This window comes from Mobula hypostoma, chromosome 6 (genome assembly GCF_963921235.1).
Source record: "Mobula hypostoma chromosome 6, sMobHyp1.1, whole genome shotgun sequence".
Lineage (NCBI taxonomy): Eukaryota > Metazoa > Chordata > Chondrichthyes > Myliobatiformes > Myliobatidae > Mobula > Mobula hypostoma.
Genome location: NC_086102.1, coordinates 185584855 through 185600605, shown reverse-complemented (window position 1 = coordinate 185600605; position 15751 = coordinate 185584855). Strand labels below are relative to the sequence as shown.

At 43.4% G+C, this 15751-nt stretch overlaps 1 protein-coding gene across 3 annotated transcripts in view; it reads left to right on the top strand.

The window, feature by feature from the left end:
- The first annotated feature begins 80 nt into the window (after window positions 1–80).
- Window positions 81–15751, top strand: part of tmem37 (transmembrane protein 37) — a 36077-nt gene continuing 20406 nt past the window's right edge. The window contains exons 1-3 of one of the 3 annotated variants that reach the window (XM_063052464.1): window positions 81–396; window positions 11832–11976; window positions 13484–13564. In XM_063052464.1, the coding sequence (XP_062908534.1) occupies window positions 11914–11976; window positions 13484–13564 (144 nt within the window). In that variant the 5' untranslated portion in view covers window positions 81–396; window positions 11832–11913. Of the gene's footprint in view, window positions 397–797; window positions 1118–11831; window positions 11977–13483; window positions 13565–15751 lie in introns of those variants that run through there. The other 2 variants (XM_063052465.1, XM_063052466.1) reach the window with 2 other exon arrangements.

Sequence of the window (15751 nt, the reverse complement as noted above, 5' to 3'; positions counted from 1 at the left end):
GGAAGCTAATCGCGCGTGACTCATACATACATAAAGATATATAAACCACGCAAGAAAACACGTATGTTTTGACAGACTTTTCACAGCTACTTGGTTCACTGAGTTCCTGCACCAGTTTTTGTTTTCGTGTCTGCAGTTCGTCCATGTCATGTCGAAGCAGACAGCCCGGAGCTATTATTCTTACTAGTCTTCGCGAAGGGCTAGGAAACGCCTGTGGTTTTTTTTTCAGTCGTCAGCAAAAAGGAACCTTCAAAACAAAACATTCCTTCCTCTCCGACCACAGCTCGTTAATCATAAAACTCGACCCGATGACTGTCGGACTATTGTGTGGTAGACGCCCCCGCTGCCCTCGGTAGTCTCTCCGCACCGATTATGAGGACTGGCTTCCCGGTACAGGTACACTAAATCTTGTTTTTACAAAATAGTAAAGTGTACTATACGTGCTGACGTAGGAATCTAGTACTCTAACTGTATTTTGGGGGTAGTATTCGAGCGTTCAAACAGTGGAAGAGGAGATAAAGGTAGAGAGTGAATAAAGTCCGTACGTTATTACAGTATCTACCATACCACAAAATAATAGCTTTTCGTGTTTAGAAGTGTTGTTTGGTCTTTACGAACAAGAATAAAATCAGTTTGCTTTTCCGACAGCCTATCTCTGCTGGAGGAATTTAACAGAGGTAGGGTAACAATATCTGTTAAAGAGGAACGGTGGACATTTGATGCAGAGTTTGGACCCTTTCCTAAACCCCCTTCCTACCACAGACTTTGCTGGATCTATTGAATCTTCCTCCAGCAGACTGTTCGTTTTGTTTAGTCTCCCGTGTATTAGATTTAAAGGGTGGATGCAGTGCACGGCCCTGAGATTTATTTGGCGATACAGCACAAAGTCGGGCCTTTGCCCCATCAACCCCCGACAAACCCGATTAACTCTAACCTAACCACGGGACAACTTACAGTGACCAGTTAACCGGTGGGGCTTTGGACTGTGGGAGGAAACCGGAGCACCCGGGAAAACCCATGTATTCCGGGGGGAGGATGTACAGAGACACCATAATTGAACTCCAAGCTCCAGAACAGCCCGAATTGTAAAATCGCCGACTGAATGACAATAATAAAGGTGAGTTGGGAATATTATTTTCAAAAGGATTTGGTAATATCAGCCAAATGATCCCCAACAGATTCATCAGAACCCTGACTCAGTAGTCAGTGGTAATCTGAACCAGCGGCCATTGATTTGACACTGTTAATCTTATTTTAGAAATCCTCAATTTATTAGAAATGTCTCCAGAAGTGTTCCTACTGTCTTCTGTAAGATACATCACCAACTATTTCTCTGTGTCCTTGCGAAACACTCTAATGTCACAGTAAACTTCAACTTGTGGATTTTGCTTTGTGCTCCGTTACTGGTTTCAGTTTACACTCTACGCAGTAATCACCAATGTTTGTTTGAAGCCCATTATATTATTAAATTCTTTACTGGTTGATCAGTAAAGTATTTGTGAAACTAACAGTCTGATCTTAAAGAGGGTTAATGCCCTGGCTGAGAAAATTGTCCTCTGTTAGCTTTTGTCTTCTGTATCTAGCTTTTAAACCTTGGTCCCATTGACTGCTTACAGCAAGGATGGATCATTAACCTTCCAGTGTTGCAATGTATAATTACTTTTAAAATGCCTATTAATGATTTAAAGTTTACAGCTTGAGTTGTTCACCCTATAAAGTTTAAAGGGAAACTTACTTTCAAATGATAAATTATCATACAATTTTTACAGATTTAATTCATGAAATGATATATTATACAACTTTTGGTAATCTCTGCTGGCTCCAATTCTGCTTCTGTGGATGTTAGATGTCTTCATGAATCATCTTGTTTTTTAAAACTTTGCTAAATTAAAGTTGTTGCATAGTTGCAAGTGCAAGATTGTGTTTGCTGTGTGTGTGATGTTGCTTCAAATTGCAACTAAAACTTTGAAAGAATACATGTAGTAGAGGCAGAATCCATAATCTTATAAATTTACTATTTTCAATTATTGATAGCATGTTTTGTGTTTTCTTCAAGAACACCAAGTTGCATTTTTCCATGAGCTATTAGAGAATGTAACACTTTCTTTGACCTTGCACATGTGAATAAAAGGAAAAAGTTAACATGATAAATTTTGCAGACGCTGGAAATCCAGAGCAACGCACACAAAATGCTTGAGGAATTCTGCAGGTCAGGCAGCGTCACTGGAAATGAATAAACAGTCAAAGTTTTGGGCCAAGACCTTTCAGGACTGGAAAGGAAGGGGGGGGGCGCGGTGAAAGAGGACACAATAAAAAGGTGGCTGGAGAGGAAGGAGGCTAACTTGAAGGTGATAGGTGAAGCCAAGTGGGTAGGAATGATAAAGGACTGGAGAAGAAGGAATCTGAGAGGAGAGGAGAGTGGACCACAAGAGAAAAGGAAGGAAGAGGGAACACAGGGGTGTGGGTTGGTGGAGGTGATAGGCAGGTGAGAAGAGATATGAGGCCTAAATGGGGAATAGAAGTAGAGGGGCGATAAATCCCCAGGGCCTGACAAGGTGTTCCCTTGGATCCTGTGGGAGGCAAGTTCAAAAATTGCCTGTACCCTCGCAAAGATATTTTAAATGGCCTTAGTGACAGGAGAGGTACCAGATGATTGGAGGGTACCCAATTTTGTTCCGCTGTTTAAAAAAGGCCGTAAACAGACGCCAGGAAATTATAGGCCAGTGAATCTGACATTGGATGTGGGAAAGTTATTGGAAGGTATTCTAAGGAACTGGATATATAAGTATTTGCATAGACATGCACTGATTAAGGATAGTCCGCATGGCCTCATACATGGTAGGTCATGTCTAACCAATCTTACTGAGTGTTTAGAGAAAGTTACCAGGAAAGTGGATGAAGGCAAGGAAGTGGATGTTGTCTACATGGACTCTAGCAAGGCCTTTGACAAGGTCCTGCATGGGAGGCTGGTCAAGAAGGTTCAGTCACTAGGCATTCAGGATGAGGTAGTCAATTGGATTGCACATTGGCTTTGTGGAAGAAGCCAGAGAGCAGTTGTAGATGGCTGCCTCTCTGACTGGAGGGCTATGGCAAGTAGAGTGCCACAGGAATCAGTGCTGGGTCCATTGTTGTTTGTCATTTATATCAATGATCTGGACTATAATATGGTTAACTGGATCAGTAAATTTGTAGATGACACCAAGATTGGGGGTGTAGTGGACAATGAGGAAGGCTATGATGGCTTGAAGAGGAATCAGCTGGAAAAATAGGCTGACAAATGGTAGATGAAATTTAATGCAGACGAGTGCAATGTTTTGCACTTCAGTCGGACCAACCATACTCCACTGAGGTTGGGTGGAACTACAACCAGAGGTCATGGCTTAAGGGTGAAGGTTGAGAAGTTTAGGGGAACATAAGGGGGAACTTTTTCACTCAGAGGGCCATGTGAGTGTGGAATGAGCTGACAGCATGAATGGTGTATGTGAGTTTGCCTTCAACGTTTAAGAGACATTTGGATAGGTACGTGGATAGGAGGTGTCACAGTGCAGTCATGAAAGACTGGATCCAGGTCCAGAGGCACGGCGGAATCCCCAGGAAGAGAAAGAAACAAGGTTAAATATCAGAGTCTGAGCCTCTCTGAGCAACAGCACAAGACAATTCATCCTTTCTGACACAATGACCCCACAAAGGCACTGAATGAGAGACCTCTTTAAATAACTATAGAATGTGGGAAATCTGTGCCAGCCACAATCAAATTAACAGGGTTAAACCAAAAACACAAGGCGTAACAACTCTAGTTAAAATATTGGTTAGTAAATATAGGTGCTCAAGAACCCTGGAAGCTCAACACTCAATGGCCATGCCACAGGGCTCACGGCAGTGGGGTTATGGTCCTAGTGCGGGTCGATGGGAGTAGGCTGTTTAAGTGGTTTCAACATGGACTGGTATTTTTTTGTAAATCTCAAATAATTAATTACAATTTAAATTCCACAGCTGCCATGCTTAAAAACACACACAAAATGCTGGAGAGCAAGTCATTAGGTCAGGCTGCATTTATGGAGGAAAGTAAATAGTCGACATTTTGGGCTGGGACTTTTCTTCAGGACTGGAGAGGAGTTGGGGGTAGGACAGCAGCTACAATAAAAGAGTAGGTGGAGGGGCTAGCAGGTGATAGATATCTTTATTGTTATTTCAGGCACCTAGATTACTGCTATGCCCACAGTTTACCCACAGCTATTTTTAGAATTAAGCTCCCATTTATGTTATTCAAAGTTCAAAGTACCTTTGGTATTAAAGTATGTGTACCATATACAGCCTTGTGATTCGTCCTCTACCAGCAGCCACAAAACATTGTGCAAACAATAAAAGTAAGCAAATAGCATTCGGAATTGAAGTTCATGGCAGCAAGTCCACAGACACAAAGCCAGGTGTCGTTGCAGCCAATTTAGGAGCCCATTAGCTGCAGGCCACTGCCTCAGTTCAGCACAAAGACATGTAAACCTCACTGAGCCAGCCCATCCTTCACCTCTGGCCCTGACACCCTAAACTTTTCAATCTGGCCTGGCACTGAAGTCGCCCAAACCTCTGGTTGTTCCTTGCATTCAGAACTGGCCTCCACCGCTCCGACGAGGTCACAGTCACAGGCTCGGGGCTCACTGCTTTGGTTCAGCACGTGCCAGATCTTTTCGATTCGGCCTGGAGCTTAAATAGCTCAAACGGGTCTTTCCTCGCCTCAACCCTTGCCTTGGTTCTGCTGTGTCAAATCAACTCCAAGTCTGCTCCAGCAATGGCTAAACTTTAACTCATCCTCTGCTCTCAGGCCCAGATCCCACCATCTCGATTCAGCCCCATACTCGGTGCTGTGCTACAACCATCCTGCACCTTCAAGGCTTCAGGTTCATACCACAAAAATGCCAGGTTGTACAGGCAGTTCAAAAGCTCACCTCCGAAAGGGAAGTTACAAGCTATTTGTAGATGGGGAGGGGGGAGTAATTTACCACTTTTAAACTGGTATGAAGGACGTTATGAGTCAGAGAAGTTTGATGAAATAAATGTAAAATCTAAAGTAGATGACCCTTTGGGCAGCAGTGAGAGGAAAGAGAGTTGGTACTTTTGAAAGGAATGGTCCTGGGGTATCACAGAGCTAAGCTGCGACTTCACATCAATGATAAACTTTAGAATGGGGAACTTGGCTTTGCCTAATGCTATGTAAAGGCAAGGGAAGCTCAGAACCACTTTCCTAGATCATATAGTGAAGGCAACCATGCTTATAACCACTTAAACAAGTTTACTGTATGGTGGGTGTCAGGGTGGAAATGTCTACCAAAGGAGGTGTAAGGTGCTCCTTCTGCCACTGGCCTGCAGGTCGCCCTTGGGCAGGGTACAGCACCTGCTCAAACCACCCCCCCCCCCACCACACCTCAACCCCGATCAGGGTCACATCAAGCCATGGGAGCAGGTGGTGCACATCACAAGTCCTGGTTATGCGACTACTGACACCAGGCAGGCAATCTGTGAAGAGTATTGAGAATGGCTGTGGTCACCTGTCTTGTAAAGACCCTGCCCTGAATAAGGCAATGGCAAACCACTTCTGTGGAAAAATTTGCAAAGAACAGTGGTGGTCAAGACCATCACCGGCTATTTCCTATGAAACGGCACATAGTGATTATGATGACTGAAATTAAAACGACAAAAATATTTTCTATTATTTTAAAAGGCATTTATTCCTAAACTGTAGTTAATTTCTGGGTACATTTAAAATACGTGGCATGATGTTATTAAATGTTATTGATCTGGAAAAGTGAAGGCTACTCTTTCTCCTAGCAACTCGTGAGGCTTGTTGATGACAAAGTTAAATAAAAGTTGGAGTCTTGTTTCCAAGGGCAATTAATGTTGTGCTGATGCTTCAAAATTTCCCTTTTGTTATGCTCATGGACATAAGTGTGACTTCATGTGAAACTGTTTGCTTTTCCATTGGACTCAGAGGGAAAGCTGCAGGAATTAATCACTATCCACACACTACACATCTGCTTCCCTTCTCACTTTTCTGCTTGATCTCATACATTTGGATAAACATTTTTAATTAACTATTACAGAAGACAAAGTTTGCTTTTGTCGCTCACATTTAACACACTAATCCTGTTCTTAAAAAGTTGAATGCTGACCTTATTTTGCAAGCAAAACACTTCCAGTAATATCCTTTGCCATGTATGTTCCAGTTTCAAAGCGGTTCAAAGGTGTCAAAAGTCAAATGCCATATTATATCATGTTTTTAAATTTGCAAAATAAATTGGTGATAGCTTGTTTCATTTTGGATGCAATGTTGAAAAGTCTGGGCCCCATATGTTGGTATAGCTGATGTAATCCAAATTAGGAATGTGTTTTCAGGTGGACTAAAATTATATTGGAGTTTTCTTCTTTTGCCTGTTACGCCACTGGCACTTAGCAGACATCCCACCTCTTCCGGAACTTGCGGGAGTCTCCCGCATATTAATAGTGGCTCCCTGATGCCCACAAGTTATATACAATATCACGGAAATCAATTTTTTTGAGAGCGAGTGAGAGAAAAGCAAGAGAGAGCGTGAGAGAGAGCACGCGAGAGAGAAAGCAAGCGAGAGCGCTTGAGAGCGCGCGAGCGACCACGAGAGAGAGAGAGAGCGCGCCATGGCAGAGTGTTCCAAAAAAAATATAAAACGTACATCACCCCAGACTACACTAAAGTGTACCCCTGCCTAATAGGGTTCAAAATAATGACAGTGTTGCTCGCTGCACTGTTTGCAACAGTGACTTTCCTATTGCCCATGGTGGGTTAAAATGTAAAAGACGTGTTGAGGTGAGTTTAACAGGTGTCATTCATTCATTAGCATAGCTAATGTTATTTAAACTAGCTGGCCAGTGCTAAGGAGCTACTCTATTGCAGACATCCCACCTCTCCCGGAAGTCTCCCGCAAATTGATGGTGCTACCTCCCTGAAATGAGTTTTTGCAGGGTGGGATGTCTGACTTAGGGCAGCAGTGAAGGTCTTCCATCTCTGGTGGTGTTCATAGCTTCCCTCATCGTGTCCAGCTTCCCTTCTGTTTACTGTCAGTCATGCATGTCCCAGGTGGCGACTTGGGAATATCATCACTCACGATGTAGAAGGATTCTTCATTGCTGTTTCCATAACAGTTTTGTTTTACCAGTCAGGGTTGTTAGCCATGAGCTGAACCCCCAAACCTGGAGAACCAGTGGACCACTCTTAGTTTGGCCTCTACCCTTTAACCTTTTTTGGTGTGGGTGACCCTACCAAAGGCCAAATCATAAAGCCCTAACACCAGCCAGCGTAGCTCTCCAGAATATTGAGGCATGGAAGCTTCTAACCCAAGACAAGGTTGTGGTCCTCCTGGGGGACTCTGGAGTCTACCCAGACAATTATACCAGATTTAGTAATTAATTGTCCAGTTCATCCTTTTGTTGCCTGTTTAAAATATTCCTACTGAAGTATTTTCAATTTGTTGAAGAGGAATTATGGATTCTGTAGGATGTGAATTCTGTTTGTGAATGTTTGACTTACTAGGTTTGAGAACCATTGGGAGCACTCTTCATTAAAGAATAGACAAAATTTCCTCCTGTTGTAAAAGAAAGTTAGTAATGTGATCTGGGAGAAGAACAGTAGAGAAAGATGGATTCAAAAATCTAAACTAGTGTGTTGTGGGTTCTTCTGAACTGTCTCAAGAGCAAAATATTGCTTACTTAAACATGGTTTGTTATGTGCCATGTCATATGACTTAGGTGATCATATGATCACGATTGTTATTGGCAAATTGTTCTACAGATGTGGATTGCCATTAAAGTGGAGATGTATCTCTACCAAAGGACGTGTAAGGCACTCCTTCCCTCCGCTAGCCTGCAGATCACTCTTGGGCAATGTGTAACACTTGCTTAGCCCCTGATCGGGGTCACATGAAGCCATGTAAGCAGGTGGTAAATGGTCGTATAAACAGTTGGTGCATACCTTAAGTCCTGGTAATGCCACTACTGATGCCTGGCAGACAGGCTCTGAAGAGTATTGATAATAGCTGGGGTCACCCACCCATCTTGTAAAGTCACTGCCCAGAAGGCGGCAATAGCAAACCACTTCTGTAGAAATATTTGTCAGAGCAATCGTGGTTGTAGGAAGACCATGATCACCCATGTCGTACCACACAGAACATGATGATGATATACTAATAAAAGCGAGCCAGCAATATAAATAAACTAATCTATCTCTTGAGCCTGCACTGCCAAGCAATAAGTTATGGCTGATAATCTATCTTAATGAAAGTTCCCACCTTATCACCATTCCTTCATTCCTTCAAAGTTGAAAGTGAATTTATTATCAAAGTACATGGATGTCACCATATACAACCCGGAGAAACATTTTCTTGCAGGCATACTCAATCAATCTATAGAATAATAACTATACCAGTATCAATGAAAGATTGAACCAACTTGGGTGTTCAAGATGTATTTCAAATTCAATGTCTTGAAATCAAAATTACAATCAAAGCGGTAATTGATAATGCCTGATCCCAACAGCAGGGGCTCCCAACCTTTTTTTATGCCAGGGACCGAGGGGTCCATGTACCCCAGGTTGGGACCTCCTGCCTTTCAGCAACCTGAGCTAGAGAACTTCACAGATTCACCACCCATTGAGCAAAGAAATTCCTCCTCATCTTGGGCCAAATGACCTAGCCTTATTTTGAGACTTTGATCTCTAATTCTGAATTCCTTGGGGAAATAGACTCTTGACATGTTTCCTCCTGACCCCTTTCCCATGGCAAAGTTCACTCACTGAAGATAGTCCTTTTTGTCCTGTTTGCCCATCGAGAAGAAGGTGCACTCTCTGCCTAGTTTTTGAGTTGACAGTTTCCTGGCTATAATGTCTTACTCAGGGCAGTGATTCCATTGACTGTATATGAGTCTTGACATTCTTGGCCCTGATCTTCTTACTGAAGACTGGACATTGTCTTTGTGAAACTTTTATTTATCATGGGACAGTAGCTGCACACCAGTCACCACATGGATTTTCAGAGGGGGGAATTAATTCAGTGGCAAGCTGGTGACCAGGCTGTAGTACACAAACACGAATACCAATAAGTGGGTAGAGACATACCCACTTACTGACTAACCTCCCATGTTGGATCTGGTCAGATGCTTAACTAAAGTGCACATAGACAACATCCACTGCCTTACCTTCATGAACTTTCCTGGTAACTTCCTCAAAACTCTGGTTTGATATGACCTACCAGGCACAAAGCCATGCTGCCTATCCTTAATGAGTCCATGTCTACCCAAATACTTATGTGAATGATGATAAACCTGATTCTGATTTGGGTCTCTATTGTGGACGGGGAGTGGGAAGGGGGCAGGGAGAAGGGAAATCATGGTTGGGAAAAGGGAAGGAAGAGGGGAGGGAACGGGAAGCACCAGAGAGACATTCTGTAATGATTAATAAACCAATTGTTTGGAATCAAATTACCTTGACTGGTGTTGCAGGGCTGGGTGTGTCTGTACCCACCCCCCCCACCCTGGCACTCATTCTCTGTCACCTATCTCACATTCCTCCAATGGTGCTCTCCCCTTGCTATTCCCAACATTGTTGCTCCCACCAGTTTTACAAATTCGCTCTCCACTCCATGTTGGCAAATACAGTACTGTACAAAGGTCTTAAGCACCCTAGAAATGTATATGTGCCTAAGACTTTTGCACAGGTCTGTATGCCATGCACGTGCTGACTCCATTCATTCTTTTGATCCGATTCAATCTCCATCCTTCCTGTCCCTCAATCACTTCTTTAGTCTTGGCCTTTCTGCAGATCTAGCTCCTCCTTCTACATAAGAATATAAGATATAGGAGCAGAATTAGGCCATTTGGGCCATTGAGTCTGCTCTGCCATTTCATCATGGTTGATCCAATTTTCTTCTCAGCCCCAATCTCCTGCCTTCTCCCTGTATCCCTTCATGCCCTGACCAATCAAAAATCTATCAACCTCTGCCTTTAATGTACATAAAGACTGTGGCTAAGAATTCCACAGATTTGCCACGCTGTCTAAAGATATTCCTCCTCATCTCTGTTCTGAAAGGACACCCCTCTATTCTGAGGCTGTGTCCTCTGGTCTTAGACTCTCTCACCATAGGAAACATCTTCTCCATATCCACTCTATCAAGGCCTTTCAGCATTTGATAGGTTTCAATGAGGTCACCCCTCATTCTTCTGAATTCCAGTCAGTACAGGCCCAGAGCCATTAACCACTTTTCATGTGACAAGCCACTCAATCCTGGAATCATTTTCATGAACCTTCTTAAAACCCTCTGCAGTTTCAGCACATCCTTTCAAAGATAAGGGGCTCAGAACTGCTCACAATACTCCAGGTGAGGCCTCACCAGTGCTTTATAAAGCCTCAACATTACATCCTTGCTTTCATATTCTAGTCTTCTTGAAATGAATGCTAACATTGCATTTGCCTTCCTCACCACAGACTCAACCTGCAAATTAACCTTTAGGGAATCCTGCACAAGGACTCCAAAGTCCCTTAGCACCTCAGTTTTTTGTATTTTCTCTCCATTTAGAAAATAGTAAACCCATTCATTTCTTCTACCAAAGTGCATGACCATACACTTCCTGATGCTCTATTCCTTCTGCCATTTCTTTGCCTATTCTCCTAATCTATCTTAAGTCTAGCTTCTCTACTTCCTCAAAACTACCTGCCCCTTCACCTATCTTAATATCGTCCGCAAACTTTGCAACAAAGCCATGAATCCCATCACCCAAATCATTGACATATAATGTAAAAAGAATTGGTCCTAACACAGACCCTCATGGAACACCACTAATCAGCAGCAGCCAACCAGAAAAGGCTACCTTAATTCCTACTCTTTGCCTCCTGCAAATCAGCCACATCTTATCCATTCTAGATCTTTTAGCTTTTTAAGCAGCCTCATGTGTGGCACCTTGTCAAAGGCCTTTTGAAAATCCAAGTACACAACATCCACTGATTCTCCTTCGTCTATACTGCTTGTTGTTTCTTCAAATACGTCCAACAGATTTGTCAGGCAATCTTGTGCTTGATTCCATCATCATTCCCTGAACTGGGCAACCCTCCTGTATCTCTTCCTTCTGGCCTCTTGCTCTCAACCCATCTGCATGCCCTGAGTTCCTGTGGATAGCCTCTGGCACTGTCATGGAGCAACTTTTCCTCAGCAATAGGCTCAAGTGGCCAATGGCAGTGGCCTCTGGGTCATGCTCTTCATCGTCCGTCAATGTAAGCCCAAGCACTCCATGACTTCTCCAGTGAAAAGGTACATGGCTGAAGAATGGAATGAAGTTGATGGATGTCTGCCACGTTTGCTTCTGATTTCAGTGTGTCAGAAATTCAAGATGATGTTATAAACTAATTTGCAAGGAGTGCAAGAAATATGCTGCTTCAATAATTTATAATGAATCATTAATGTTGGGTGAGTTAATTATGTGCTCGTTTCCATCGTGCTAAATTGTTAACTTTTATTTAAATAAATTTCTTGCTCATCTGAGATTGGATATTGAACAAAAGGGATTACAACTCGGAGAAAGTGAATATTGAAAGAGCCTATGGTAAAGTAAAGGCTTAAAGCTTAACTGCTCGTGTTAACCAATGTTTCAGATAAATGTGTATGCATGTGTGTGTGTATGCATATACTATATATATAATAGAGCACAACTATGTTTATTAATCAAATGGTAATTTATATGATTTGCATATACTAACATTAATTAGTTATCCACAATTACTTACCAAAAAAGCAAATTAAATTTCGGAATGATGTTTCAAACAGATCAATTGAATGTATTACACCCATGTGACCAATTCACCTACTGACTTTGGAATGGGGGAGGAAACCAAAGCTCTCGGGAGCAATGCACACTGGACGAATGTACAGTCTCCTTACAGACAGTGGTGGAGTCAAATCTGTGTTACTGGTACGGTGATAGTGTTATACTAATTGCTACACTATCATGCCACCCCTTTGATTAAGTTGTAGTTAGTTTTTAAAAGTTCATATATTAATATAATAATTTTTATCGCACCAGCACCAGTATTAATGTAGATCTTTACTCAAGTGAATCACTCCATCTGAAAAGATTTAAAATGTGTGCTTATAAGGTAAAATATTATACTAAATGAATTAATATTTTTGGCACATATAGATAGTGAAAAGTAAAACACTATCATGTTTTGTATCCTTGACGGGAGCCAAAATGCTGACTGCAGCATTGATATTCAAAGTTATTGAAGCAAAAATATTACTGATGTGATTAGGCAACTTTTTTTTTTACCTTGAAAGCCTTAAAGGTGTCATAGGATCTAGTTGAAAGCGATCAAGCACTCTGCAATTGGAGCTAAAAGAAATTTAGTAAACCTAATCGACACACACAAAATGTTGGAGGAACTCAGCAGGCCAGGCAGCATCTATGGATACTGTCCTTTTTTTCCATTGATGCTGCCTGGCCTGCTGAGTTCCTCCGGCATTTTGTGTGTGTTGCTTGGATTTTCAGAATCTGCAGATTTTCTCTTGTTAGTAAATCTAATGTCAGGCTCATGTGAAGCCATGGGAGCAGCTGGTGGGTGGTCATATAAGCAGCTGGTGCATATCACAAGTCCTGGTTATGCGACCACTGACGCCAGGCGGACAATCTCTGAAGAGTACTGATACTGGCTCGGGTCACCCATCTTGTAAAGACATTGCCCAGTAGAAGGCACAAACCACTTCTGTAGAAACATTTTGCCAAGCACAGTCATGGTCATGGGAAGACCATGATCACCCATGTCATATGATACGGCACATAATGATGGTGAATGTCAGTTTCAGAATTTACAGGTTAATAGATAATATGTGATCAACACATCATTTGAAAATTATTCTAGTCAATTTCTTGTTTCAAAACCTGTTGCATAATCTGAAATGATAAATTGTCTAATAGGATATACTCCATTGAGCATTGCAAGTTTATTTCTTTTTTTTGCACTAATTTTTAACTCAACCATTTAAAAGACGTATATACACTTACTGAAATTCAGCTTTTTCCCTATATTTATTCATCATGTATTTCATTGTACTGCTGCCATAAAGTTAACAAATTTCACCATGTATACTGATGATATTAATTCTGATTCTGAAATCCTTCTGTTGAATATATTAGAGGCTTTTCAGAGACTTTCAGATAGGCACATGAATATGAGGAAGATGGTGTGATATAGACAGTGTAAGTAGGAGGGATTAATGTTTGGGAGTTTTAAAATTCACTTCTAAGCAGGGTCAGCACAACATTGAGGGCTGAAGTACCTGTTCCTGTGCTGTTCTGTTCTATGAAACTTGTGTAGGCTTCACAGAGCTTGAAATCTGAATAACAAATAAAGAGATGCATCTTACAGCATTAGAAATAAAATAACGAACTAAGATTATTCTTCATATTTATGCCTTTGCAGATTGATGATGGAAAACGTGACATGCACATACTAGCAAAGGTGAAAATGTTCATCAAGAAACAAAATGAATGCTTGCTTAAGGTGAGTTTTTAAACGACTGGATTTGCTCAAAAACTTTTATGAAAAAAGGCACCAATTACCAAATCACATAATGCACCCCGTTCATGACAGGAACGTGTGTCTTTCATGGTGGTGGTCTCTGAGACCCCAGAGGACATCGCCTGAGAATAGAGGGAGAGTGGTGAATCTGTCTAACTTGTTGCCACTGATGGCTGTGGAAGCCAAGTCATTCGGAATATTTAAGGTGGAGGTTGATGGGTTGTTGATCAGTCAGGGCATGAAGGGATTCAGGGAGAAGGCAGGAGATTGGGGCTACAGGGAAAATAGATCAGCTATGATGTAATGGTGGAGCAGACTCAATGGGCCAAGTGGCCTAATTATGCTGCTATATCTTATGGTTTTATAGATATGAATACTGGGGAACAACTGGATGTCATATTTAGAGAGATAACAAAACTCCTACAGTAACTGCACCATGGGTGTGCCTTGCGATCCCAATTTTCCTGTTATAATTGATGTAGAAATACTGTTTAGAATTTCCAACTGATAAAAATAAACACTTAAAAACCATAAAAAAACTACAGCACAGAAACAGGCCTTTTGGCCCTTCTTGGCTGTGCCGAACTACTTTCTGCCTAGTCCCACTGACCTGCACACGGACCATATCCCTCCATACACTTTTGAGGTGCTATGGGGATACGTCTCGACCAGAGGAGGTGTAAGGCACTCCTTCCCACCACTAGTCTGCAGGTCACCCTTGGGCAAGGTGAAGCACTTGCTTAGTCCCCCCTCCCCAATGATCAGGGTCATGTGAAGCCATGGGAGCAGGTGGTGGATGGTCGTATGAGCAGCTGGTGCATATCACAAGTCCTGGTTATGCGACCACTGACACCAGGCAGACAATCTCTGAAGAGTACAGATAATGTCTGGGGTCTGGTCTTGTAAAGGCACTGTCCAGACAAAAGCAATGGCAAGCCACTTCTGTAGGAAAGAATTGCCAAGAAAAATGATGGTCATGAGACCATGATCACCCATGTCATACGACACAGCACATGATGAGGACATGTAATTCACATAACATTTTGTCACGAAGCCCATGACGGGTTGAAAAGGACCAGCAGAAATGGAACACACCTGGAGTCTGGTTTGCTATAAATTAAGACGATATTTATTACTACTATGAATTAATATCATTAAACTGAATAATACAATACAGGTTAGAAACTTTTTTTTATATATATATATCTGTAAATGTGTGTGTGGATACAAAAATAATAGTCCAGGAGGTAGATATCAGTCTTACGGTGTCAGGTAAGTTTAAGCAGTTCAGTTCACTTTGTGTTGTGTCGAGTTGAATTGATAGAGAGAGAGGGAGTTAATTGAGTTGATGTTCAAGTCGGCAGCATTAGTTGTTCTTGCTTCCGAAGTCTTCAGAGTCACTTGTTGTGACCACCCCCACCCCCCCCACACAGACACAGATGGACAGAGCCCCTTCTAGGGAACGGTCTACTAACCCACAGCACGGGTTCACCACCAGCAGACCCCCACAGGCAAGCTCTTACCCGCACTGGTAATCACAGGTCGAAATTAATCGGTCCGTGGCCTCCACCCTCATGGTGGTCTTAAACTCCACCAGTGGTTTCTCGGGTAGCTTCCCCAGTTCTCTCGTGTCGTGTCTCCTCTGCCGTTATCAGACCGAAGGATCAACCTTTTATAATCCATCCAAAATTCCAGCGTCCGTTAGCTCAAACGCTCTGAGCTGTTACCATGGTGACTTCCCAGCTCGTGTCTCAGCTTGCGCTGTTCTCTCTCTTTCCCCCTCTCCCCCCCCCCCCCCCCCCCCCCCCCCCCCCCTCCCTCTCCCCCCTCCCCCCCCCCCCCCCTCCCCCCTCCCTCCTCTCCTCCCCCTCTCTCCCCCCTCTCTCCCCCCCTCTCCCCCCCCCTCTCCTCCCCCCCCCTCTCCCCCCCCCCTCCCCCCTCTCCCCCCTCTCCCCCCTCCCCCCCCCCCCCCTCTCCCCCCCCTCCCCCCTCCCCCCCCCCCCCCCCCCCCCCCCCCCCCCCCCCCCCCCCTCCTCCCCCCTCCCTCCCCCCCCCCCCCTCCTCCCCCCTCCCTCCCCCCTCCCCCCCCCCCCTCCCCCCCTCCCCCTCCCCCCCCTCCCCCCCTCTCCCCCCTCCCCCCCCCTCTCCCCCCCCCCCCCCCCCCTCCCC